The 26,223-nt window shown below is 35.6% G+C and overlaps 1 protein-coding gene and 1 long non-coding RNA gene across 3 annotated transcripts; both read right to left on the bottom strand.

The window, feature by feature from the left end:
• Positions 1–301: 301 nt before the first annotated feature.
• Positions 302–26,223, bottom strand: LOC110442505 (gibberellic acid methyltransferase 1-like). Of its 2 annotated transcripts, XM_021486152.1 has the most exons (9): positions 6,586–6,667; positions 5,329–5,491; positions 4,883–4,987; positions 3,721–3,819; positions 3,200–3,347; positions 2,751–2,878; positions 1,949–2,076; positions 1,369–1,519; positions 302–893 (listed from the first exon to the last, which is right to left on the bottom strand). In XM_021486152.1, the coding sequence occupies exons 2-9, from the start codon at positions 5,447–5,449 to the stop codon at positions 667–669; spliced, it is 1,107 nt and encodes a 368-aa protein (XP_021341827.1). In that variant the 5' UTR covers positions 5,450–5,491; positions 6,586–6,667; the 3' UTR covers positions 302–666. The 2 variants fall into 2 exon arrangements, with proteins under 2 accessions (XP_021341827.1, XP_021341835.1); XM_021486160.1 differs by lacking the exons at positions 4,883–4,987; positions 5,329–5,491; positions 6,586–6,667 and adding exons at positions 25,628–25,732; positions 26,054–26,223.
• Positions 22,483–24,015, bottom strand: LOC110442521. The gene is made up of 3 exons (XR_002462025.1): positions 23,931–24,015; positions 23,192–23,319; positions 22,483–22,575 (listed from the first exon to the last, which is right to left on the bottom strand). It is a non-coding gene; the product is annotated as an uncharacterized LOC110442521 (long non-coding RNA).

Raw genomic sequence — 26,223 nt, 5'->3', positions numbered from 1 at the left:
TTAGCAATTAAAGAATCTTTCCCGGGGTTGATATCCCCCTATCTTTGATTCTGCTTTTTCTTAACATGTTCACCCGATGTGTATCATATGCATACTGTTATGTTAACGTTACAGGCTAAATTCCGGGTTGACGTGACGTTGATGGATTGTTGACGTGACGTCATACAATTGTTATTAATAGGGGGTGAATCTGTAATTTCTAATTAGATTTTTATCAAGTTTGGATTTACTTGGCGGGTGTCGTCGGTGAAGCAGAAGACGATTAACCTTCCGGAGTACCTGGTCTAATTACCTTTGTATCTTTATCAAGAGTTGATAGGTAATATTCTTTGTCATATTTAGCCATAATTTTATATATTTTAAGATTTACAATTTTGTTAGCACTGAGTAATATTAATTTCAATTTTTAAATAGTATGAAAAACATTTAACTAGCGCAAAGTCATTGTTAAGGGGGAAAATGCAACTCTTGTCCGGTTAAAAAAGAAACATGGATATTCTAAGATATTAAACCAATACAATCATGATGGTAGAGGCTCCTGTCTGACTAAACAAGTTATTCTCTTGATATTGATCTTTTTAAGCAATGATTCAATGATTTTGTTTAGTGATGAACTAAACCATAATGGTTTTATAGTGATCAGTACATGATCGGCTATGCGACTTCTTACAAACAGGTACGTTTGGCTATCACGCAAGCTATTTTGTAAACTAAGGGACAAAATGTGGTCCTCTGCAGGAGGATACCGCGAAGTGTCTGGAAATAGTCATCAAAAATTCTGCATTTTTCAGCCTCCTTTCGCCCTGGGGACAGTCCTGCCTTGAGGATATTATATAGCCAAGGCTTCGCATACCTCAGGGTTTTGTCCACAAATACTTCTAGGTCGTCGGACCCTGTGTGGTCAATCAGAACATGATCAGATCACTTGGTAGACAGGTCAAATAACTACAAGTGGCAGGATTTTATAATTATAAAACGACCCCTTTGGATGGACAATGTTTAACCATTTTATGACAACCCGATTTATATAGTTCCACTGTAAATATGTGGATTCAAAACAATAAAGACGTTAAATAATTGTTACATATTTATCTTTTACTTTTCAGTTAATAACCGCCAGATATCTCGCAGGTAAAATTTCACTCAGTAGATAACAGGTTTCGAAAAAGATTTGAGGGTCTAGTTAAACCTCTGTGGAGCTCAAGAACAAATTACTACGTGAGACCATTTGATTCCGCTGTAAATGAGCTTGTCGTGGACGTTTAAGGCTGATCTCACTTTGCTGTTTTAATATTCAGTGACCTTAATAGCCTCTATGTAACTTAAAGGTTAATTTACCGCGTCTGTATAAAAATTAAGTGACAGTACCTGCGCCTCTTTCTACTCCTGGTATTACTTCCACATCTTTCTGGGTAAACTCAACTAAAGACAGAGAACCTTTCATGTCAGTGTTGAATGGTTGCAAGAGCTCGGCCATGGTTGGTTTGTAGGTAAAACTCGAGCTGCTCACAAACTCTTCCTGGTGACAATGGTATAAAATAAGCTACTTAGAACTGTTTTCAGAGTTTCACAAAACCTTCAATAATGATAAAACACACTGCCCTTCATATGATAGGTTTAGATTAACAGTATTTTGTTGTTGTTGTTTTTTTGGGTTTTTTTTTTTAATTTGAATGTTTACAATCAAGAGACGAACCTACAACAGATACCCATAACTAATAATCATAATAAGTTTATTCACATGACCAAAATTTGCAGTCGGAGAAAAACATATTTCAATAACTACATTTAGTTGGACGTTGCAATGCATTGTGATGTTGCATTTCTTGTGTGGTCAAATTGCAGAGTCAGGTCGTGATCTGCATAACCAAACGTCACTGTGGTGACGGTGGTTATTTTTTCTATTGTTGCATGGATATTACTTTAATTCACATTTTTACATTGTTACCTCAGTGATTTTTCCATTTTGCCAAAACTCTTTCCAGGTTTTAGTGTAGACATCATGCAAGTCCTCCTCAACGGCCTTTTTCTGCCCATTGTCATTAAATACGAATGAAATCACCATCATGTACCCTCCTGCAAATGGAATAATAACGATATGATACGAATATTGAAATAAAATGAATTAAATACCACGGAAGAGGATAGTTCAGCAATTTCGACGCAGGAGAAACTATCATCTTCCTTTGGTTATTTTTAGATGCGATATTTTACTTTGAAAAGACACCAAAATAATTCCATTCTTGTTCAGCTAAGGAATAATAAACAGTAATTTCATGCGTTTTCTTGAAAAGCATGTTAGGATCAACCGATAAACTATTTGCCATTATCGAAGGGAAATGTTCAGCGGGTAAACCAAGAACGCCGATGGTATTTCTTTTACTGGAACAGAATCCCAAACAAAACAAAGAATAAAGAAAAGCAAGTTGATAACTGTTTACATTAAAATTATTTACAAAACTTCCATTTGATTGTCTTTTAAGTATACGAGTAACAAAGGTGTTCGATGTTCAAATTCACTTGTGCACCAATTCCGTTGTTTTGAAATTTGATTATATAGAGTTACAGAATGTGCAGAAGGTAAACAGTTATTGAATATCACTGAAAGGAGGTCGAAGACTACCTGTCTGGTGGGGACAATAAAATGAGTATTTCCCGGTCTGTAACGGTTTTAATTGACTGATTAAAGTCAAAGTTACAGACAATCGCCTTATATTGACCGTACTGTAGCAAATGAATAATAGTTTTACCCGGTCGGAGTTCCAGAGACCGACAGGATAGGAACTGTATCCAATCAGTCTGCCACTGGTGTCGAAATGCTTCAAGTTCCTCCATGTCACAGTCACTCTGGAATAACCCGCCCCGGATAGGGCAGGGTCTATAAATCAGATATCATTTATAACGAAGCAACAACCCAATAACCACGGATAGTAAAGTGTGAACCGCTTTGAGACGACCTACGACCTAGGTTGTGATAAAGCGGTGTATAAGAACCTCGAGTTATTATTACATATAAGACGAAAACGTTCTCGTATGAAAACTGTTGGTAGATACATTGATCGTAATTAAATTTATCTATTTTATTACTGACCTGCACACTGTACTTTGAGTGCAATTTATGGAATAATTTCGTGTTATACAATATATATTTTTTTGTTATTAATTCTCTTGTTCTTTGTCAACCAATTAGACCCCTAACCTTTGACTGAGCCAGTGATTTGCCATTGACGAGAAAGCCAGATCGACAAAACCTGTTGGAAGGCATTTCCGGTACATGGTGGTCGCACTTGCCAGAACGTGCACTTGATCTCTTGTGGATAATTTAGTAGATATGTTCGAATCCTTGGCTGACGATACAAGAAACATATATAAGCAGAAAGTATTGTGTTTTTATAAAAATGACTTCGTGAAACAAATTGGTCATCAACAAAGAGATTGAAAACATGATTTTGGTTTAACTGTGTTTAAATTAATGCAACACATATGGTCACTTTGCGTAAAATGTGTTCTGTATTAAACCTGTCATTGTTCAAAAGAGATTTTATTTTCAAATCATTCCATTTAGAGTATTCTTGCTGAAATATCAAAAATGTTATCCATGAGATCATATTTGGAATAGCACATAATTAAGTAAAAAAAAGAGATTGCAACCTGTTAGGACATGTCTCCTTAAAATAGAAACCCGACGTACTATCACAGCACCGATTTTAAGTGACCTACCATGGACCGTCTGGAATAGAACATTGTAGTCGTTTAACAACTGATCTTCATAAACAAGGATAACTTCCCGTTGATCACTGGACATCTGGTGGATATTATCTGAAGAAAAACGGCATTAGAAGACTTCGTACAAATTCGTGACATCATGTAGTAAGGCAGTGCAGTTATTTAGACAAATGAAAACAGTTATTTCTACGCGTAATAGACATTTTTAAGTAAAAAAGATGAATAACGGCCCATCAACTTAATTCCTTGACCACCTGTTTCCGTTATCCTTGTCATGAGAGTCACATGGCTTTCCATTTTCCCCGCTCTATATCATCTGTTATTACAAGCGAAGGAATCATTTATGAACAAATGTAAGATGTAAAAACAAACTGCAAAGACTTAAAAAATCTTCATCAACTCATTATGTAGTCTTTCAAAAGTCTTTTACATGGAGAATTAATATCATAACCACAACGATGGCATTTGTGACAGAATTATCTTTTACTTGATCATGAAGAAAATACTCTGAGGCACTGAGCAGTGACGAAATGTATATATTATACGTTTTTGTACAACCCTTAATATCTTAGCATTTTAACAACATAGCGAGATTTTCTGCATCTGTCATTCAAGCAGGACTGGATTCACTAAAGGGCAAGCAACTCTTGTATATTATAGTGTTCACGTAGGAGAGTCATCTTTATCTCATGTCCTTCAGGACTCTTTTCAGTGGTGGAATGTCTATATCAGACTTGTTGTTTTTAGTGTTGCGTTTCACATTTTATAATTTCTTTACATGTGTATTCGATATTGGAATTATAAGTTAGATATTATTGTAACAAACAGACTCAATAAATAGTGTAATTTGAAAATGATTTTTTGTTTTCTATTGTATATCGTAGAATTTGGTTTGTTTTCTTTTAAAATCTACTGGAAATGTTTGTGTATTTTACAACCTTACACATATTTCATAATGTCGAAATGAAATGGTCTTCACAATACATATGATTGTTTGAGAATAATTATACACGTTTCTGCATTCTGTAATATAACATATAACATATTAAGTGTTATTTGTTGACAGGAATATTGATGACAGTAAGATATATACCAGACGTAATGTTGAATACAAAATGATCTTGTCGCTGTGTTAACAAACACCGGCTACACGTACCTATTACCGTGTCCATGAGCTCCAATGACACGCCTCCGTCAGCAGCTCCAAACTCAGCTATACATATCGTCCTGGAATTCTTATCCTCTTGTTTTAACAGATTATCTTCAAAATTAAAAACAAAATATGTATTTTAAAATATATCTCCTCTTCTCGGTTTGTGTCCTTTGTTACCAGTTTGATTGTATTGCCACTTTCGTGGTGAACGTATCTGTTTAAGGAATGTGTTATGTATTGCTTAATAAGACAATTAACGCATAAGAAGCCCACACGTAAACATTGATAACAAATTCTTTATAAATATATACATGCAATGTTCAAGAAAAGGCGTTGATATATATATATAAAAGACATGTTCCTTTTTTACACATAGATGACATTAGTACCATTTTGCTATCGCATTAGTCACCGTATTGGGGTAGTGTGTGCATTAAAATGTTTCCTACCAACACACTGAAGCAAGTTCTCTGTGAATGTCCTCAGAACTTTTCTACTGTTATCCATCGCAGACGAGTAACACTCCTCCCCATTGTACACTGATCCCAAATGATCGCGTTGACTTGTCATCACCTCTCAGAAAGTACCAGGTATTTATGGTAATCAATATATCTGTAATATAACTACATTGTATTTACGACATTTGATACTCATATTACCTTGCAAAAACATACACGGTACTTACTGTGTATCGGATAACCTTCTTCCGGTTTTCGCTGGAACCCTAAGAGAGGTACTCATAGTAACTTTGGTTTGGGTTGTACACACTATTGAGTTTGGAGGGCTGAATGACAATCGATACCGGGAATCAGTCGAGTGATAAGAATTCGTACCACACAAGCTTTGGGATCAGCGGCTGATACATTGAGCAAAAGATGTTTCAGTGTATTTCGTTTCAAAGAGGTTACAAAGTGCCACTTGACCATGATCGTTTGATCATTGTCGGAAACTTGGTCAATTTATAAGAAATAATGAAAACATTACCAGCGAACAGACAGAAGAACGACTTAGAAGTAATATGTGTTCAATGTCCTGAGTGTATAAAAACTGTTTTATACTGCATGTCGATTGACTTCCTACAGAAATAACAGGTATGTGGGTAAATAAAAGGCAAAATCCGTACATCATTTTTCATTTGTAAATACATATAGAGCATGACATATGATATGATCTAGAAACGTACACAACTGTAAGCTTATGGTTTATAGTATTGACCTTGTGTCTAGACTTTACGTCACCCCATCTTTCAGGTAAATCTCGAAAGCAGAACCGCATAACTAGATCAGCATTATTGTGAAATTTGTACTTTTTAATTCGGCCTAATAGTTTTAAGTTTTGAGAACCAACGATGAAACAGCTTTAATTTCAGGTGATCATTTACACGAAAGGTCAAATGCGATAACAAGGATGTAGATGTGATTGAAGGATAGAGATCATCCTTTATCGAAAAGCATGGACATGAGCATATCTGCTACTTATAATGCCAGGTACACCTAAAATATCATTAACTTCCCGGTTTGGAGAGGTTTTTTTTAAGTATATTGAGGCCTTTACCTGTATAATTACCGGGCTTTCGAGATACAGACATATTTCCACATGGCTTCTAAAAATCTTATACAACAGTGGTTCATTTCCCTGCAATGAACCACTCCATAAGCACGGTTCATTTAAAGACAGTGGCAGAGCAGTGCAGCAATCACACTTACCTTATACCTGTCTGTTGCATATATGTGGTGAAAGAGCCTAGACGACACTACCGGCAAGCTAGTTAATCCCAAAGAACTTTAAGGCGCATGCGCTAAACTCTTCCTGTGCGTAGTCGGGAAAGCAGAGGTAGTAAACCGTAGCACATGTATCGTCCATAAAAGTAAGACATGCTTGTTGTGTATCTCAATCCTTCCATTTTCAAAGCGTTTCAGGTTTACATGTTAAGGGTCCTTGTACCACTGCCAAAAATTGTGAGTAAACAATGGAAGCTGATTTTTGCCAGACTGACTTATAAATCACATAAATTCCGGAAAATTCAAGAAAAAAGAACAAATGCAACAGCAGTGCTCTGCTTGAAAACAGCGGACCTGCCGGAATTCGACTTCTGGTGCTCAGATTCTTATACTGCCGCTCTAACCGACTGAGCAATATGATCAACGAAGTATCCTGCCCAAACTGTGCTACAGTTATATCCAAAGCGAAATTAAAGCGGGGTTACAGCATGAACAAAAAACCAGAGTTGAATGGGACAGGGATCCTAAAGTATCATAATGCTTACTGATGCGAGATACGGGTGTGTGGTTTGTATAGGCTCACCGGGTTTGAAGGTAAAATTCCACACAACACCAGTCATCATTGAAGTTTTTCTTCATGCTTCTAAATATATCCGCTGATGGCTCATGTACATGTGATAATAAGCAACAATGAAACGTTGATCTGTCTTCGTCAACATTAAGGATAACTTTATCTCGATGTATGGAGGTTGATTTTCCATGATCGGCGCCCTACCTGCGTTTATATCATTGTTTGTTTGTGACCGTAACAGAATGATGTTCCTGTGTAGAAATATATATCGTCGGTACTATCGCAAACAATTTGGATAGAAAGCCTAAGAAACTGTTGGTTCATGTCAGTTTGGATTGAGGGACCTGAGAGTAAGAAACAATGTCTTAAGTATTTACGAGGTCTTCTTTGCTTATTTAGTTCTCTAACCCAGTGCAACGTACCTGCGGAGAAATAGTGAAATGGCAACGTTTGAAACTCGTTTCGGGTCATCGGTTCGAATTCGCATGGCAGTTTCGACATATGGCAACTTATTATAGTTTGAGTAATTTTCGACTGCGATTCGAACGCTACCTGGTCTATATTGGTTCAATTAACTATCACTAGTTCTCAATGACATGGCTTACAGCCGCACTTTTGGTTTAAGCCTTTGCTTTACCACGACTCTCTGCGTTATTTTTCTGCACTTTTGTCCTCTACCTCTTAGCTGGACAATTATCAGCATATGGTTAGCTCACAAGGAGCAACAATAAAAAATGGCTGGCAACAGGTAAACTGTATTAATTGCAGCTAGGTAATAGTAGGAAAGAAGTAAGTATATAACTGTTCGTATGTTTTTCATTTGATACTATCATAAATATTGTTTAAGCACTTATGTTTTATAGGCATAAATTCGAAATTAACACATACTGAAATTAAAGGAGCGAAACACACGGTTTGTTTAGAAGATATCTCGCAGTACAGTAGAAATGACCTAATCCTAACAGTAAAGGACATGTCTCAGATACATGTAAACATGGATAGCGGATTCATCCTGCATCATTCACAACACAACTTCATAATATGTATATCTTGGGGGTATATCCCATAAATTATGAAGCCCAAATACTCCATTTCATCATGTATATGCAAATTTTAGTTGTGATTTGTTTTTAAATTTTGATACATGTAATATTGCAGGGGTTATTCATTGTACAAAAATATCACATGTGGCCACCGTACGCTACTGTACACTGCTACCTAAGAATAAAGTCATCAACTTGTTTTGAATGACGTCATATCAACGTGTTTTATCCGCGTCTATCACTGTTTTAATTTCTTTTCCTTCTCTAAGGTACGTTTGTGTCAAACATTACTATGAATGATTTATGTAAAATCCAAAAATGTAAGCAAAGCATTATGATATATTAGACGAGACAAAACTAACAAAATCGTTTTTCAGTTTCCTTGAATGAAATGTCGACAAAACATACTGCAAACATACTTATTTTAGCGGTAATCGTATTTTAGCAATTGTTGAATGAAAACAAAAGCGATGAAATGTGATAACCAATGAATGTATAATAACTAGAGACATGCATGGTATAGCTTTATGTATTATTATACTGGGTAAGGAAACGTATACCTAGGCAAGCCTGCAAATAATTCAAAAATACTCGAAATCACATTTTCCCATTTTAAACATACAATGTACTGACACCATCGGAAAACAAAAATGACAAACAATCATGCCACGTTTTAAAAGCCTAACATTTAGTGGGCAGGTTTGATTTGAAATTAACAATACATAAATCTCTATGTTCTAGGATAATATTCCAGTTGCAATATATTGTGGTTCAAAAGGTTTCCGTGAAAGTCAGATTAGGTTCACAGGTAGATGGTATTCATTTTTTTTTTTATTTAATTACAATATATAATTTAAATAAACCACACTATTTGCATAAAACCCGGATAGTTTATTATAAACACATAAATTAAATATTTATTGATATTATATAAATATTCAAGACCATTACGTTATTAGAACTTTCGTAAACAAGCGATATTCCACTGTTAGTATGAGTGTCAGAAAGTTTCATTTCTATTTTCGGAATATAAAGATTGTCGTTATACTAATTTCACGACGAAGATGGGGTAATGCATATATTTTAACGCTCTAAACGTTTTGCTATCACGCAAGCAGTTTTGTAAAATAAAGGACAGAACGAGGTCTTCTGCATGAGAAGATTGTGAAGCGTCTGGAAATAATCGTCAAGTATTTTGCTCTTTTCAGCTTCGGTTCGTCCTGGAGATAGTCCTGACATGAGGACATTATTCAGACAAGCCTTAGTACCCTTCAAAGATTTGTCCACACACGTTTTTCTGTCTTCAGCACCTGCATGGCCATTCGGAAAAGTTTAGGTGATAACAATGTAGACTTGTCAGTAAAGCTGAGAAAAGCACAGTTTTAAAATTCAGAAATGGCAGCTTTAGACGAAAATATTTTACTATATTCTAAAGTCAAACTCAATTGTGTACTGAACTTTTTCATTTTCAAATAACTTTATCATAACCTCAAATTTATCTTATGGTTTTTTCCGTTCATAACTACTAGATTTCAGGGAGTTGAGTTCCACTCAGTATTTACAATGTTTGGGTTTTGTATAAAAAAAATCCTATCTACAAAATAAAAAGTTCAATAAGTTTCGTCTGTAAATTATGAGAAACTCTGCTATTGCACTTCGTGTATCTTCTGCGTCCATTCTATCGGATTCAGATATGCGATCATATAGAATTTATGGAAAGAAACATTGGTCTTATATTACATAAGATATAATTTGGACGTTTGGACAACGTACATCATTAAGTTGAAGGAAGAGACGGTTTTAGGTTGTTGAAAACTGCTAATGTGACTTGAACTTATGTCTTATCAGATACTGGTTTTCCCTATCCATTGTTCATATATGTCTATTATATGCATGAAAATTTCTCGCAATCACGTTGGTCGGATCATATACACGTGACCAGTCCTCAAAAACGCATGTAGACTGGTTATCCGGTGAATATCGATTTCTAAATATAGCCTATATGCAAATTCCCATGAACCTGTCGTAGCGCATGCGCAGTTAGACCGGAACGCGATCTGGCAAGCGACATTAGAAGATGGCTTCTGGCGAACGTTTTTCCTCCGTTACATCAGAAAATGACCAAAACTATTCGAGGATAAAAATGCTGTTAACGTATAAAAGGCCATTGAACACGCAGTGCATGTCAACCATACTTATCTTAAGAAAAAGAACCTAGACGATTTCTTCGAAAGCTACGATACTGAATTGCTGAATTCAAACATGGCTAAATTTTACACGGAGGCTTGCGTACAAAAATCAGAGCCATGAGGTGTTTTTTTGTTTTATTTTATTGTTGAAGCATATAACAAGACATTTTTGGGCTTTTGTGCTGGTAAAGCCAGCACAAAAGTCCACAATTGTATAATATTATTGCATTGGTGACGTTACCTATTGGGACATGTCAATAATCCAACTTCGACCTCAAACAATCTGCCGAATGCAGCTAATTAAACTGGACTGATAACATACACGATGGACGTGCCATGTAAAGCAACAGGTTAGCCGAAAGCAATGGTTCATATTTATAATGGTTAATACAAGTGTAAAATGTCTAATAGCATTTAATAATTCTTCTGACGTTTTACATGATCATTGGAACTGGCTGTACATGGTTTGGTGACACTTATATAATATAAAGCATGTTCCCTATCAAATTAGTTGCGATGTTGATAAAATGCGTTGGTTTGCCGTCACATACACGTAAAGCATTTAAAACAGTAATGTTTCATGGATTCTGTGTATTCGAATTCCTTAATATATCATCAGAGTTATTGGCAAAGTATTTGTCTGTCAAACGTCATATTTTGTATTTAAATATCCGCTTCCAAAAAAACCCATTATGTCTTGCAGCTAAGGAATATCATTTCTTTTAATTATTTGATTTCTCCAGCATGTTGATAAATGTAAACTACACTGGGTGGGGCCCCGGGATCTATTCTCTTAAACAAATAGTGTCCTCTCGTAGGAGGGCTTTCATACACCTCACTCACTTTTATTCGCTATCCGTTTATAAGCTGAATTGATGTCATGTAATTATTTTTTATTTTTGTGTTATTTATTTCAATTATTAGAGGGAGTGTTTCATTTTACCTTGTCGGAGTTCCTTGGCTCGACAAGATAGGAACTGTTTCCAGTCAGTCTGCCATTGATGTCGAAATGCTTTCAGTTCTTCTTTGTCACTGTCCATCTGGAATATCCCGCCCCGGATATGGCACGGTCTTTAAATCATACAATCAATTAAAACGACTCATTACAGAAAGTCGAAAACGTTCGTCGAACGGGAAGTGCTGTAATATTCACTGAATGAAATAAATAATCCAAACTGTACGCTTGACATAAAATGATTTTTTTTATTATACAACAAATATGAAATAGATAAAACAAACTTATGTTAATCATTATTGGTTTGATGATGGAAGATACCGGAAAACCCGGGTGAACCCCAAGTGGTCGTGCAAGTGATTTATTACCTTTTTAGGTCCTAAATGGGAATCGTTACCTGGCTGTCTCGGGAATAGGCGAATTTGCTCCACACTGCGCCATCCGACCGTGTATACGCTGTATGTGATCAGTTTATATAAGACAATATAAGATTTAGGTTAGTTTTCTGTTACTTAATCAATATAAAATCTGACCTTTGACTGAGCCAGTGATTTGACATTGACAAGAAAGCCAGATCGACGAAACCTGTGGGAAGGCACTTCCGGTACATTGAAGTGACACTGGCCAGCACGTACGAAAATTGTTGAGTTGGTACAAACGTATTTCATGAAACAACATTCACAATTAAACGAAGCGCTATATATGGCAATAGGTATACTGAATTTAAAATGTTGAAACAAAGAAAGTTGCTTTTCTTAAAAGGATATTCTGTCCCATTTTTCTTTGCTCTATGATTTCACTTTTGTTCGAAAGAATTAAAATTATCCCTGCAGTCTTAGATTATGCTTACGGAATTCAAAGCACTATTCGTTACGGCATAATGCACCAAGAAGAAGAAGAAGAAGAAGAAGAAGAAGGAGAAGAAACAAATTGTAATGCCGGAATGCCGGATGACGCAGTAAATGGCGCACTCGTCCTTCATCAAGATAGCCGGTGCCACATCCCCTATCGGATGTGAAAACGTAACCGAAGCTAACAACGCAAAAATGTAACTTTTAACAGACCATGGACCGTCCTAAATAGAACATTGTAGTCGTTTAATAACAGATCTTCATAAACAATAATAATTTCCCGTCGATCACTGAACATCTGGTTCACTTTAGCTGGAAGGAAAACAAAGAGATGTTATGCCAGTCACAGAACCTTCCTTCCTAAGTAAACTTATTAATCAATACAATTAACATATACAGCCGTATAAGCAATACGCAATGAAACAGGTTTCCATAATACATACATCTTGCTGTTTAAATTATGGTAATACCAGGTCATTTGAGAATATTTGTATGTATTGCTTTATTCTCGATTATACCATGTCCAGTATCAAGCACTCTAAACACGTTGATATTACATCAATATTAATGACAATGACATATAAATATGCAAGGCCATACACGAGTTTTTTGCGCAGACGAAGATATTCACGGAGCGCACGAGTGAATATATACGTCTTCGCAATAAATGAGTGCTTTCTGATTCGTTAGAAAATCACATACCTTCCGTATTTGGTAGAGATCGATACAAAGGTTTTATAAACTTTGGTATTTTTTGCAAATACCGGGAACTTTTCAGTTCACCTCGTCTTTTAGAAACCGGTTTGAAATAGTTTCGGCGACACCAGCCACAGGTACTCTCCTGCACGTCAGAGAGAGAGAGAAAACAAAGTGCAGATTTTTGTCATAGACTTTCTCCATGGTATTTAACTGGTAAAACAAATACTCCACAAGAACAACACAGATTTCAAATATTTATATGGTTACAATTTCTTTTTTAAATAATTGGTAACAAATACTTGCAAAATAAGAACCGTTCACAATAAGGAAGTACATTCTCCCAACTTGCGATATCGCTGCCTGACGTCACTGACACTGGCCACAAACTCAAATTTTCCCAATGTCTTACTTCAGACATCAGAATCGGTTCCAGGCAATTGTACTATGCGTCTGTACTTACGAGGAAGTGAAATGCTGTGAAATTTCGTATTTTGTGACTGAGATGATATTTAAAAAAGAGATATTGAAAGTTCCGTCAATACTATTTGAAAACACCAGAAACATTCCCGTCGCAAGATTTTGTACGTCTTTCTCACGAGGTCCATCATTAGAAGTGGTGACAGCTGGTAAGTTTTGATACTTTGATGTTTCCGTCATTGGCCTACGTGATACTGTGGACGTTACACTGGAAGATACAGCGGACTTTCTTACATTTTGAAGATTTTCGCACGTTTCAAGTTGTTGCTTAAAGGAAGCTACGGTATAGTTATTTACACTATTTACGTTTTTGTGACCAGATAATTGCATTTTTGTCGTAGAAGCAACACCGGAATGGAGGAGTTTTTCTCAGGGATTGGTGGGGGGTTTTTACCAGTAAGATCGGCATTACTTGCCATTGTTTCCATTATTACATCGAGTTTGTTTCTTCCAACTGGTTGGTTTTTGAACCACTTTTCATCAATGCTGTTCTGATTGACGGCAATATAATATGGTGATTCTGGCGTTACCATTGCTTGAGGAAGATGCTTGGCGTACAATTTGTATGCTTCGATTAGATATCGCGACTTATTTTCAGGATTATCAAACTGTTTCGGATTAAATGATCTCACGTGAGTACTGTTTCCACCTCTTGTTTTTGTTGTTCTTTCGTTAAGCTCTAGGTATTCTGATCCATTTTCGTCCTTTTTTAATTCTATGTCTCCCCATTTCAATTGTTTTTCTCATCACATCACCTGAACGCCAAAAGTTTTGTGTTATTGAACCAGACTGTGTTCAGCAATAAGCATGTGGGTTTTCGTGACCCAGCTGACCGCATTCCCACAACATTTCTTCCTCGTTTTCAGTGACAGGTTGAGCTTTATTTGGGCGGTTCCCAAGCCATTTTCTGTTTTAACTCTTTTCGCCGAGACTAAAGTACCTGAAGACTTGTGCTGAATAAATCTGAGGTTAGAATGTTGAAATTATAACCATTTTCCCTCAGATAGCGGTCAATACCCCTATGAAAGCTGGTAGAGTGTCGGGTTCATAATTAGAACCATCATTCTTCTGACGAGACAGCAAAAAAACCCACCAATGTATGTATCTAGTTCAAATGGCAGAATCTGAAGAACGCCCCTGGTGTCGTACCTAGGAGGAGCCTGAATCCACTCTTGGAATCTTTTAAAACATCCCTCAGTGTTTTTAACAGTATTTTCATTTTTTTTACACATAATGTAATTTTGCAGATCAGAGACACCGGAAGTATAAGTACGGGATGGAATCACGTCCGCGTCGTCTATTTCAGATGAAACATAGGATTCAGGGATGGGGTCAGAGGGAGGGGGAGCGCACGATGCGGTGGTTGAGGAATGTGAATTAATTTCATTCCCAGACATTGCCACTTGATTACCTTCAGCTTCATGAATACTGGATTCGTCATCTGTCTCTGGATCCATCAGTAGATCATGCAAGATGTCAAAATTGCCAGCAAATTCCATTATAAACAAAGCCCACTTAGGCTTCAATAACTAGTGTAAGCAGACGACAACTTGTTTTTATTTACTGCCAACTTTTTTCAAATTTATTTAGACAGCATTAACGTCCATAACTTTGTATTTAAGTTGAAAAATATCTTTTGTACTTCATAATTTATAAATGTCAAGCTTTAAAAACTTTCCAAACATAAACCAATGCAATACATGGATATGTGACGTTTCCCATGACAAGGGGATTCCCATAAAAAGTAGTTCCGGCTAGAAGGTAAATACAACATTCCGTATTGCACATGTGCAATACAGAACGTTTATTTCATGGTCTGAAAATTGCTTGTATTACAAGATTCAACAGATATTTGATAAACAAGGACTTAATATGTTACGTTGAATGCATACACATAATAAGACAGTAATCGATAACATCTTGTCGCTATAGTGACAAACACCGGTTACACGTACCTATTACCGTGCCCATGAGCTCCAATGACACCCCTCCGTCGGCAGCTCCAAACTCACCTATATATATCGTCCTGGAATTCCCATTCTCTTGTTTTAACAGATTATCTTTAAAATTTAAAAAAAAAATGTGTATTTTAAAATAGTGCTCCTCTTCTCGATTTGTGGCCTTTGTCATCAGTATGATTATATTGCTACTTACTTGGCGAACGTATTTATATAAGGAATTATTATATATTGTATAAGAAGCCTACAGGTAAACATTATTATCAAATTCTAAGAATTCAGAGAATAAAAACAAATTTTTCAGATCGTCCGCTAGGCCTTTCTGCCTTCTAGGGCTTCTTCAGGCGGATTGATATATTCATATATATTCATGAAATGTTCAGGAAATGGCATTGTAAGTAAAGGACATGTTACTTTTTTCCACAAAGATGACATGCGTACCATTTTGCTATCGCATTTGTCACCGTATTCAGGTAGTTTGCATTAACAATGTTTCCTACTGACACGTTGGAGCCATTTCTCGGTGAATGTCTTCAGAACGTTTCTACTGTGCTCCATCGCAGAATAGTAACACTCCTCACCATTGTAAAGTGATCCCAAATAGTCTCGTTGACTTGTCATCATTTCTCAGAAGTACCAGGTATTTATGGTAATCAGGTTATCTGTAATATGAACGTTAAGGATCTTTGTTATTTCTTTTGGCTCGCAAACACATACACGGTACTTACGGTTCTCGATGGAACCCAAATAGAAGTACTCGTAGAATCTTTGCTTTGGTTTGTACACACACTATCAAAGAGTTAGGGTTGAAGGACAATCGAAACCGGAAATCAGTCTTATTAGATATCGTACTACACAAGCGTTGGAATCAGCGGCTGCCACAACTGTTCAATTCAGTATTTTAGGTTGTACGTTAAAGATGTTTCAATGTATTTCAGTATCAAGTTTTTAAGAGGCTACAAAATTGCCACTTAACCATGACCCTTCAATCATTGTCGGAAATGCCGTCAGTTTATAAGAACAAGCGGGCAGACAGAAGAACGACGTAGACATAATATGTGTTCAATGTCATGAGTGCACGATTGCCTACAGAAATTAATTTGAGCATGTAGGTCGGTTAAAAAAGGCAAGTAAGTTTAGGTTTCATTTTAAACAGATGCAGCTTCAGTTTCAATTTTCAACAAGTTTATACTTGCCTTATACAAGCCTTGAGGCTGACGGATGTAATTTAGTCTTGTGTCGTTTGCGGTAAAAAAAGTACAATGAATTTGTGTCAATTATCAACAGTTTATTAAGTTAATCACCTATATTTACCGAGTAACATGATAAATGATAAAGCTTTTAAATATACAATAAACAAAACACCTCAAAATTCATAAATCATGTTATATCTGTAAATAACTTAAATAGCATGACCTATTGCATAAACAAACACGAACCGTAAACGTGTGTAGGCTTATGGTGTAACCTTGTGTCTAGACGTGACTCTACCATTGTCATCACTTCTCAAAAAGAACCAAGTACGTGTATTTATGGTAATCAATATATCTGCAATATCACTATTTACGACATTTGATACTCCTATACACGTACACAGTAATTACGGTATATAGCATAACCTTCTTCCGGTTTTCGCTGGAACCATAAGAGAGGTACTCATAGTAACTTTGGTTTGGGTTGGATACACTATTGAGTTTGGAGGGCTGAATGACAATCGATACCGGGAATGAGACGTCTGATAAGAATTTGTATTACACAAGTTTTGGGATCAGCGGCTGGCACATTGAGCAAAATATGTTTCAGTGTATTTCGGCATCAAGTTTCAAAGACGTTACAAAGTGCAATTTGACCATGATCTGTTGATCATTGTCAGAAATTCGGTCAGTTTATAAGAAATAATGAAAACATTACAAGCGGACAGACAGAAGAACGACTTTGAAGTTATATGTGTTCAATGTCCTGAGTGTATGAAATCTTATGAATTCATATAAAGGAATGTGTTTCGGCGTCGTATAGATTACTGATTAGATGTTAAATGTACTGCTGAGTTCTAAACGCATGTCATTAGAAGTTTAATTCCATTTGAAAACGAATAACAGTCGAACCTCGTTATCTTGAAGTCCACGGGGTCGTGGGAAAACTTAGAGTTATCCGAGTATTCGAGTTATGCTGGTTCATAGATTTGGTATGAAATTTGCTGTTGGGCCATAGCACTAGCAGTTGTTGGTTTTATTAATAGTTAATGCTTTTAATCAATCGATAAATGATATACGTAATAAATATAACAAATACAGCTATGTAATTTTACAATAAACACGCTTACAAAAATAGAGTAAGTTATTTCAGAAAAACGTACTTTCGTTTTTAAACGCGATCAAAACGGTTGGACCATTTTGTGAATTCGTTATTAAATGTTGTTTTTGGCTAGTACAGATCTTGGCAAATCTTTCCAGGTCTGCATTTGTATTTGTAAGTCCGTCAAGTTTTACTTCTGAAGTGTTACATTTCAAACCGAACTATCCCGCTGTCTCTGATCTCGTAGTTTACAATGCGGAAATGAAAGTGCGCAAGTCTAAAACAAATCACTGTAATGGAACGTATGCATAGTTGCTTCTGTAAATGAAAGCACACAAAAAAATTATATCGTACATGTGACACATTGATTCATTAAGCCAAATATGACACCTGACACCTCCTCAACTCGATGTAATCAACAGCAATTATCGTTTTGTTCTTAAATCTCTCGATCGACATTCAAAGCCATACTGGCTCCTGTCCTAGGTTGTGATTTTAACTGTGGAACTCTTTTATGCAAGACCACGCTTTGTGACCAATTTTCCGGTTTGCACTGTCGTCTTTTTAGGTGTACAAATCGTTAAACCGACTCGCAGTAAGTACAGATTACTGTTGATCAACATTGATGCAGTTTGTTTTTTATTATGAATAGCATGGTTTTGACAGTCCGTAAACTTTACAGTTCTAAGCTTTATCGTAAATTCTTTTTTACTGATTTCATGCTAGTCTACTTACGAAAGATGTTCATAAACAGGGAATGGCGAAATGTCGTACTTTTGCGTTTTATTTGTATCAAAGAATTAACAAGTGACAAAATGAAATTTGGATACTACGTTGGATTAACGCTATTGAAACCAATATTTAAAAAATCAATATTCCATTTTTTTTGTTTTGGTGCTAACGGAGAAAATGTTGCCATTGAGTGCATCTGCATTTGCCGCTGTGCAAATAGCACGCGAGCACTTTACAGGTAAATACTGGTCAGAGTTAGGGTCAGAGACCGACACGCTTCCGTGAGCAAGTACAGTGTACATCTAGTTATAAATTAAAGTCCGTTATTGGTCTACTATGAACTGCGGTTTAGGAGCGTGCTAAAACCAAACGGTTTGTGTGCGTTTGCGTTGGGGTTTTGTTTCGTTTCCGTTGCGTTTCCGTTCCGTTTGCGTTTCGTTTGCGTTTAAACGAACAAGAAAAACGGTCCAGGGTCAATCTGATTAAAATCATCTGTTACATGGCTCCGCCTGAACATCTGAATGTGTCGCGGTCAGGGTCACGTTTAAGTGACCTTTATATGAACCAATCAGAGGCGCGCTGGCAAAAGTTTGCCATCGAATCGGAATATCATGGTTGATTGATAAATAGCGAGGGGTATCGAACAGATTAGTTTTTCAAAACAAATATGGCGGCGGGAACTGACGTTTCTACGACGCCAAGGAAAACCTACCAATTGGGTAATAATTGCGTAGGCAACACCGCCATACAGTCTTTCTTCTTTAATAAAGCTTCGAATGTCTTTTTCTGTTCGGGTTTCAGATTGTTCAATCTCAAATAACTTTTGCATCATTCTCATCAATGTCCGCCATATTTGTTACAACTCCGAGCGCCCTTTTGAAAGAGGGTCTTTGATTGGTCAAAATTTAATGAGTATTTTTAAATATAAAGGTCACCTGAACGTGACCCTGACCGCGGCACACTCAGATGTTCAGGCGTAGTACGACGTTAACGAAGCCATGTAACATATGATTTTAATCAGATTGGGTCCAGGGTCTGTTAAAGGTCACTGTATAATGTCACGTAAACAACGGTAAAACGTGATAAAATGTCACTGTATAATGTAATGAAACAACGGTAAAACGTGATAAAATGTCACTGTATAATGTCACGTAAACAACGGTAAAACGTGATAGAATGTCACTGTATAAAGTCAAGTAAACAACGGTAAAACATGATAAAATGTCACTGTATAATGCCAATTAAACAACGGTGAAATGCTATCAAATGTTACTGTATAATTTTACGTTAACAACGGTAAAACGTGATCAAATTACACTGTATAATACACGTAAACAACAATAAAATGTGATCAAATATCACTGTAGAATATCACGTAAACAACGGTAAAACGTGATAAAATGTCACGGTATAATATCAGGTAAACAACGGTAAAACGTGATAAAATCTCATTGTACCATGTCACATAAACAACGGTAAAACGTGATAAAATGTCACTGTAAAAAGTCACGCAAACAAGGGTAAACCGTGATAAAATGTCACTGTATAATATCACGTAAACAACGGTAAAATGTTTTAAAATGTCACTGTATAAAGTCACGTAAGCAACGGTAAAACGTGATAAAATGTCACCGTATATTGCTATCAAATGTTACCGTATAATATCACGTAAACAACGGTAAAACGTGATAAAATGTCACTGTATGATATCACGTAAACAACTATAAAACGTGATAAAATGTCATCGCATAATGTCACGTAAATAATGGTAAAATGTGATAAAATGTCACTGTATAATATAATGTAAACAACGGTAAAACGTGATAAAATGTCACTGTATAATGTCACGTAAATAATGGTAAAATGTGATAAAATGTCACTGTATAATATAACGTAAACAACGGTAAAACGTGATATTATATCCCTGTATAAAGTCACGTAAACAACGGTAAAATGGGGGAAAATATCACTGTATAATGTCACGTAAACAATGGTAAACGTCCTAAAATGTCACTGCATCATATCACGTTAAGAAATATAAAATGTGATAAAATGTCACTGTATAATGTCACGTTAACAAAGGTAAAACGTGATAAAATGTCACTGTATAATGTCACATAAACAATGGTAAAACGTGATAAAAAGTCACTGTACAATGCCACGTAAACAACAGTTAAACGTGGTAAAGAAGTGGACTGTCTAAATTAAGAAGTAGCTATATGGTTGTGGACACATATTGTACATTTATAACACCACTACTATTTAATTTCTTGATGTTTTAATTAATTTCAACCACCGCCACATGATATACAGTATATATTATACCAGCAAATATGTAAAATGAATACGGATATAATTCGTGTTTCATTTATGCTAATTAATCAAAATCACTTGAATAAGTAAATGTGTGGCATTTTGTTTTCAGTATATCTTTGCTTTATAAAATTGAATTTCGACAGATTTGAATTTCTTTGATCACTTTTTGACATTGTTGGAACCGGTAATTTCTATTTGTTATTTCTGATGATTGTGTGAAAATGTTACCATGGAATGCAGGAAATAAATGCTTTCTAAAATATTTCCTTTTATTGCGTAAAATAATTTCTTTTCTGGCATAAAATCATTTCTTCTTTCAAAAATGAATGTACAGTGCTGTATCGAGTTTTTAACAATTAAAGAATCTTTCCCGAGGGTTGATATTCCCCTATCTTTGATTCTGTTTTTTCTTACCTTGTTCACCCATTGTGTATCATATGCATACTGTTATGTTAACGTTACAGGCTAAATTCAGGGTTGACGTGACGTTGATGGACTGTTGACGTGACGTCATACAATTGTTATTAATAGGGGGTGAATCTGTAATTTCTAATTCGATTTTTATCAAAGTTGGATTTACTTGGCGGGTGTCGTCGGTGAAGCAGAAGACGATTAACCTTCCGGAGTACCTGGTCTAATTACTTTTGTATCGTTATCAAAAGTTTATAGGTAATATTCTTTGTTCATATTTAGTCATAATGTTATATATTTTGAGATTTACAATTTTGTTAGCACTGAGTAATATTAATTTCAATTTTTAAATAGTATGAAAAACATTTAACTAGCGCAAAGTCATTGTTAAGGAAGAAAATGTAACTCTTGTCCGGTTAAAACAGAAAAATGATTATTTAAACATTTTAAACCAATACAATCATGATGGTAGAGGCTCCTGTCTGACTAAACAGGTTATCGTCTTGATATTGATCTTATTAAGCAATGATTCGATGATTTTGTTTAGTGTTGAAGTAAACCATAATGGTTTTATATTGATCACTACATGATCAGCTATGCGACTTCTTACAAACTGGTACGTTTGGCTATCACGCAAGCTATTTTGTAAACTAAGGGACAAAATGTGGTCTTCTGTAGGAGGATACCGCGAAGTGTCTGGAAATAGTCATCAAGAATTCTGCATTTTTCAGCCTCCTTTCGCCCTGGGGACAGTCCTGCCTTGAGGATATTATATAGCCAAGGCTTCGTATACCTCAGGTTTTTTTCCACAAATACGTCTAGGTCGTCGGCCCCTGTGTGGTCAATCAGAACATGATCAGAACACTTCGTAGACAGGTCAATTAACTAGAAGTGGCAGGATTTTATAATCATAAAATGAATCATTTGGATGGAAAATGTTTAACGATTTTATGACAAACCGATTTATATAGTTCCACTGTAAATATGTGGATTCAAAACAATATAGACGTTAAAAAATTGTTACGCATTTATCTTTCAATTTTCAGTTGATAACCGCCAGATATTTTGCAAGAAAAATTCACTCAGTATATGTATATTTCAGGTTTTGAAAAAGAATACATATTTAAAGATTTAAGGGTTTAGTTAAACCTCTGTGGAGCTCAAAATAAAATACTACGTGAGACCATTTTATTCCGCTGTAAAAGAGCTTGTCGTGGAAGTTTAAGGCTGATCTCACTTTGCTGTTTTAGTACTCAGTAACCTTAATAACCTCTTTGTAACCTAAAGGTGAATTTACCGCGACTGTGTGAAAATTAAGTGATAGTACCTGTGCCTCTTTCTACTCCTGGTATTACTTCCACATCTTTCTCGGTAAATTCAACTAAAGACAGAGAACCTTTCATGTCAGTGTTGAATGGTTGCAAGAGCTCGGCCATGGTTGGTTTGTAGGTAAAACTCGAGCTGCTCACAAACTCTTCCTGGTGACAATGGTATAAAATAAGCTACTTAGAACTGTTTTCAGTGTTTCACAAAACCTTCAATGATGATAAAACACTCTGCCTCTCATATGATAGGTTTAGATAAACAGTATTTATTTTTTACATTTTTTTATAATTTCTTGTGTGAAGAGGGGAACAACCTAATTGTAGTTTTGTTATACATTCGTGATTGTCCTAGATAATTGTCTAAATAAATACCGCAATGGTTGCACTATTATTTGTAAATTGATTTTTTTAAACAAGTTTTCAAAAGTGGAAAAATCCGTCAACCGTCCGACGAAAAGATAAAGATTTGCATTACAACTCAGCAGTTAAGTTACTATACTGGGACTATATAGACATTTAAAGTTCTACAATGATTCGTGGTTTGCTATCACGTTAGTGTTAGTTGTTTTTTAAATTTGAATGTTTACAATCAAGAGATGAACCTACAAGAGATACTCACAATTAACAATCATAATACATTAAGGGACCATTGTTTCACGTGACTAAAATTTGCAGGTCGTGACCTGCATATCACCCAACGTCACTACGGTGACGGTGGGTGTTTTTCTATTATTGCATGGATATTATTTTAATATTTTTACATAATTACCTCAGTGATTTTTCCATTTTGCCAAAACTCTTTCCAGGTTTTAGTGTAGACATCATGCAAGTCCTCCTCAACGGCCTTTTCCTGCCCATTGTCATTAATTACGAAAGAAATCACCATCATGTACCCTCCTGCAAATGGAATAATAACGATATGATACGAATATTGAAATAAACTGAATTAAATACCACGGAAGAGGATAGTTCAGCAATTTCGACGCACTTGCGTTTTCCTGAAAAGCATTTTAGGATCAACCGATAAACTATTTGCCATGTCCGAAGGGAAATGTTCAGCGGGTAAACCAAACACGCCGATGGTATTTCTTTTACTGGAACAGAATCCCAAACAAAACAAAGAATAAAGAAAAGCAAGTTGATAACTGTTTACCTAAAATTATTTACAAAACTTCCATTTGATTGTCTTTTAAGTATACGAGTAACAAAGGTGTTCGATGTTCAAATTCACTTGTGCACCAATTCCGTTGTTTTGAAATTTGATTATACAGAGAGTTTCATAGCAAATGACTTTAGTGAATTATTGGATAATAATAAACAATTACAGAATGTGCAGAAGGCGAACAGTTATTAAATATCACTGAAAGGAGGTCGAAGACTACCTGTCTGGTAGGGACAATAAAATGATTTTTTCCCGGTCTGTAACGGTTTTTATTGACTGATTAAAGTCAAAGTTATAGACAATCGCCTATATTGACCATACTGTAGCAAATGAATAATAGTTTTACCCGGTCGGAGTTCCTGAGACCGACAAGATAGGAACTGTATCCAATCAGTCTGCCACTGGTGTCGAAATGCTTCAAGTTCCTCCATGTCACAGTCACTCTGGAATTATCCGCCCCGGATAGGGCAGGGTCTATAAATCAGATATCATTTATAACGAAGCAACAACCCAATAACTACGGATAGTAAAGTGTGAATCGCTTTGAGACGACCTACGACCCAGGTTGTGATAAAGCGGTGTATAAGAACCTCGAGTTATTATTATTACATATCAGACGTAAACGTTCTCGTATGACAACTGCTGGTAGATACATTGATCGTAATTAAATGTATCTATTTTATTACTGAACTGCACACTGTACTTTGAGTGCATTTTATGGAATAATTTCGTGTTATACAATATATTTTTTATTATTAATTCTCTTGTTATTTGTTAACCATTTAGACCCCTAACCTTTGACTGAGCCAGTGATTTGCCATTGACGAGAAAGCCAGATCGACAAAACCTGTTGGAAGGCATTTCCGGAACATGGTGGTCGCACTTGCCAGAACGTGCACTTTATCTCTTGTGGATAATTTAGTAGATATGTTCGAATCTTTGGCTGCCGATACAAGAAACATATATAAGCAGAAGGTATTGTGTTTTTATAAAAATGACTTCACGAAACAAATTGGTCATCAACAAAGAGATTGAAAACATGATTTTGGTTTAAATGTGTTTAAATTAATGCAACACATATGGTCACTTTGCGTAAAATGTGTTCTGTATTAAACCTGTCATTGTTCAAAAGAGATTTTATTTTCAAATCATTCCATTTACAGTATTCTTGCTGAAATATCAAAATTATCTGAAGAAAAACGGCATTAGAAGACTTCGTACAAATTCGTGACATCATGTAGTAAGGCAGTGTAATTATTTAGACAAATGAAAACAGTTATTTCTACGCGTAATAGACATTTTTAAGTAAAAGAGATGAATAGCGGCCCATCAACTTAATTCCTTAACCATCTGTTTCCATTATCCTAGTCATGAGAGTCACATGGCTTTCCATTTTCCCCGATGTATACCATCTTTTATTACGGGAATCTTTCTAGTGATGTAGAACCTTTATTGGCTATTGCATTGATGACAATAAACACGTTATTTATGAACATATGTAAGATGTAAAAAGAAACTGCAAAGACTTAAAAAAAACTTCTTCAAATCATTATGTAGTCTTTCAAAAGTCGTTTACATGGAGAATTAATATCATAATCACAACGATGGCATGTGTGACAGAATTATCTTTTATATAGCGCAGTACTTGATCATGAAGAATTTACTCTGAGGCACTTAGCGGTGATGACCTGCATATATTGTACGTTTTTGTACAACCCTTAATATAACTTAATAGTGTAATTTGAAAATGATTTCATTTTTTCTATTGTATATCGTAGAATTTGGTTTGATATCTTTTAAAATCTACTGGAAATGTTTGAGTATTTTAAAACCTTACACATATTTCGTAATGTCGAAATGAAATGGTCTTCATAATACATATATGATTGTTTGAGAATAATTATACACGTTGCCGCATTCTGTAATATAACATAAAGTCTTATTTGTCGACAGGAATATTGATGACAATAAAATATATACCAGATGTAATGTTGAATACAAAATGATCTTGTCGCTGTGTTAACCAACACCGGCTACACGTACCTATTACCGTGTCCATGAGCTCTAACGACACGCCTCCGTCAGCAGCTCCAAACTCAGCTATACATCTCGTCCTGGAATTCTTATCCTCTTGTTTTAACAGATTATCTTCAAAATTAAAAAAAAAAAATGTGTATTTTAAAATAGTTCTCCTTTTCTTTTCTCGGTTTGTGTCGTTTGTCGTCAGTTTGATTATATTGCCACTTTCGTGGTGAACGTATTTGTTTAAGGAATGTGTTATGCATTGCTTAATAAGACAATTAACGCATAAGAAGCCCACACGTAAACATTGATAACAAATTATATTTATATATATACATGCAATGTTCAAGAAGGCATGTTCCTTTTTTCCACATAGATTACATGAGTACCATTTTGCTATCGCATTAGTCACCGTATTGGGGTAGTGTGCATTAAAATGTTTCCTACCAACACACTGAAGCAAGTTCTCTGTGAATGTCCTCAGAACTTTTCTACTGTTCTCCATCGCAGACGAGTAACACTCCTCCCCATTGTACACTGATCCCAAATGATCGCGTTGACTTGTCATCACTTCTCAGAAAGTACCAGGTATTTATGGTAATCAATATATCTGTAAT

The sequence above is a fragment of the Mizuhopecten yessoensis genome, unplaced genomic scaffold (genome assembly GCF_002113885.1).
Source record: "Mizuhopecten yessoensis strain PY_sf001 unplaced genomic scaffold, ASM211388v2 scaffold1883, whole genome shotgun sequence".
NCBI classification, from domain to species: domain Eukaryota; kingdom Metazoa; phylum Mollusca; class Bivalvia; order Pectinida; family Pectinidae; genus Mizuhopecten; species Mizuhopecten yessoensis.
This window is presented reverse-complemented; position numbering and strand designations above follow the sequence as displayed.

Coding starts and splice junctions, on each gene's coding strand:
- LOC110442505 (XM_021486160.1), bottom strand. CDS start 26,174: ATGACAAGTCAACGCGATCATTTGGGATCAGTGTACAATGGGGAGGAG. Junction 25,733..26,053: donor GAACTTGCTTCAGTGTGTTG/GTAGGAAACATT, acceptor TTAATTTTGAAG/ATAATCTGTTAAAACAAGAG. Junction 1,520..1,948: donor AAAATGGAAAAATCACTGAG/GTAACAATGTAA, acceptor CATTGTCACCAG/GAAGAGTTTGTGAGCAGCTC.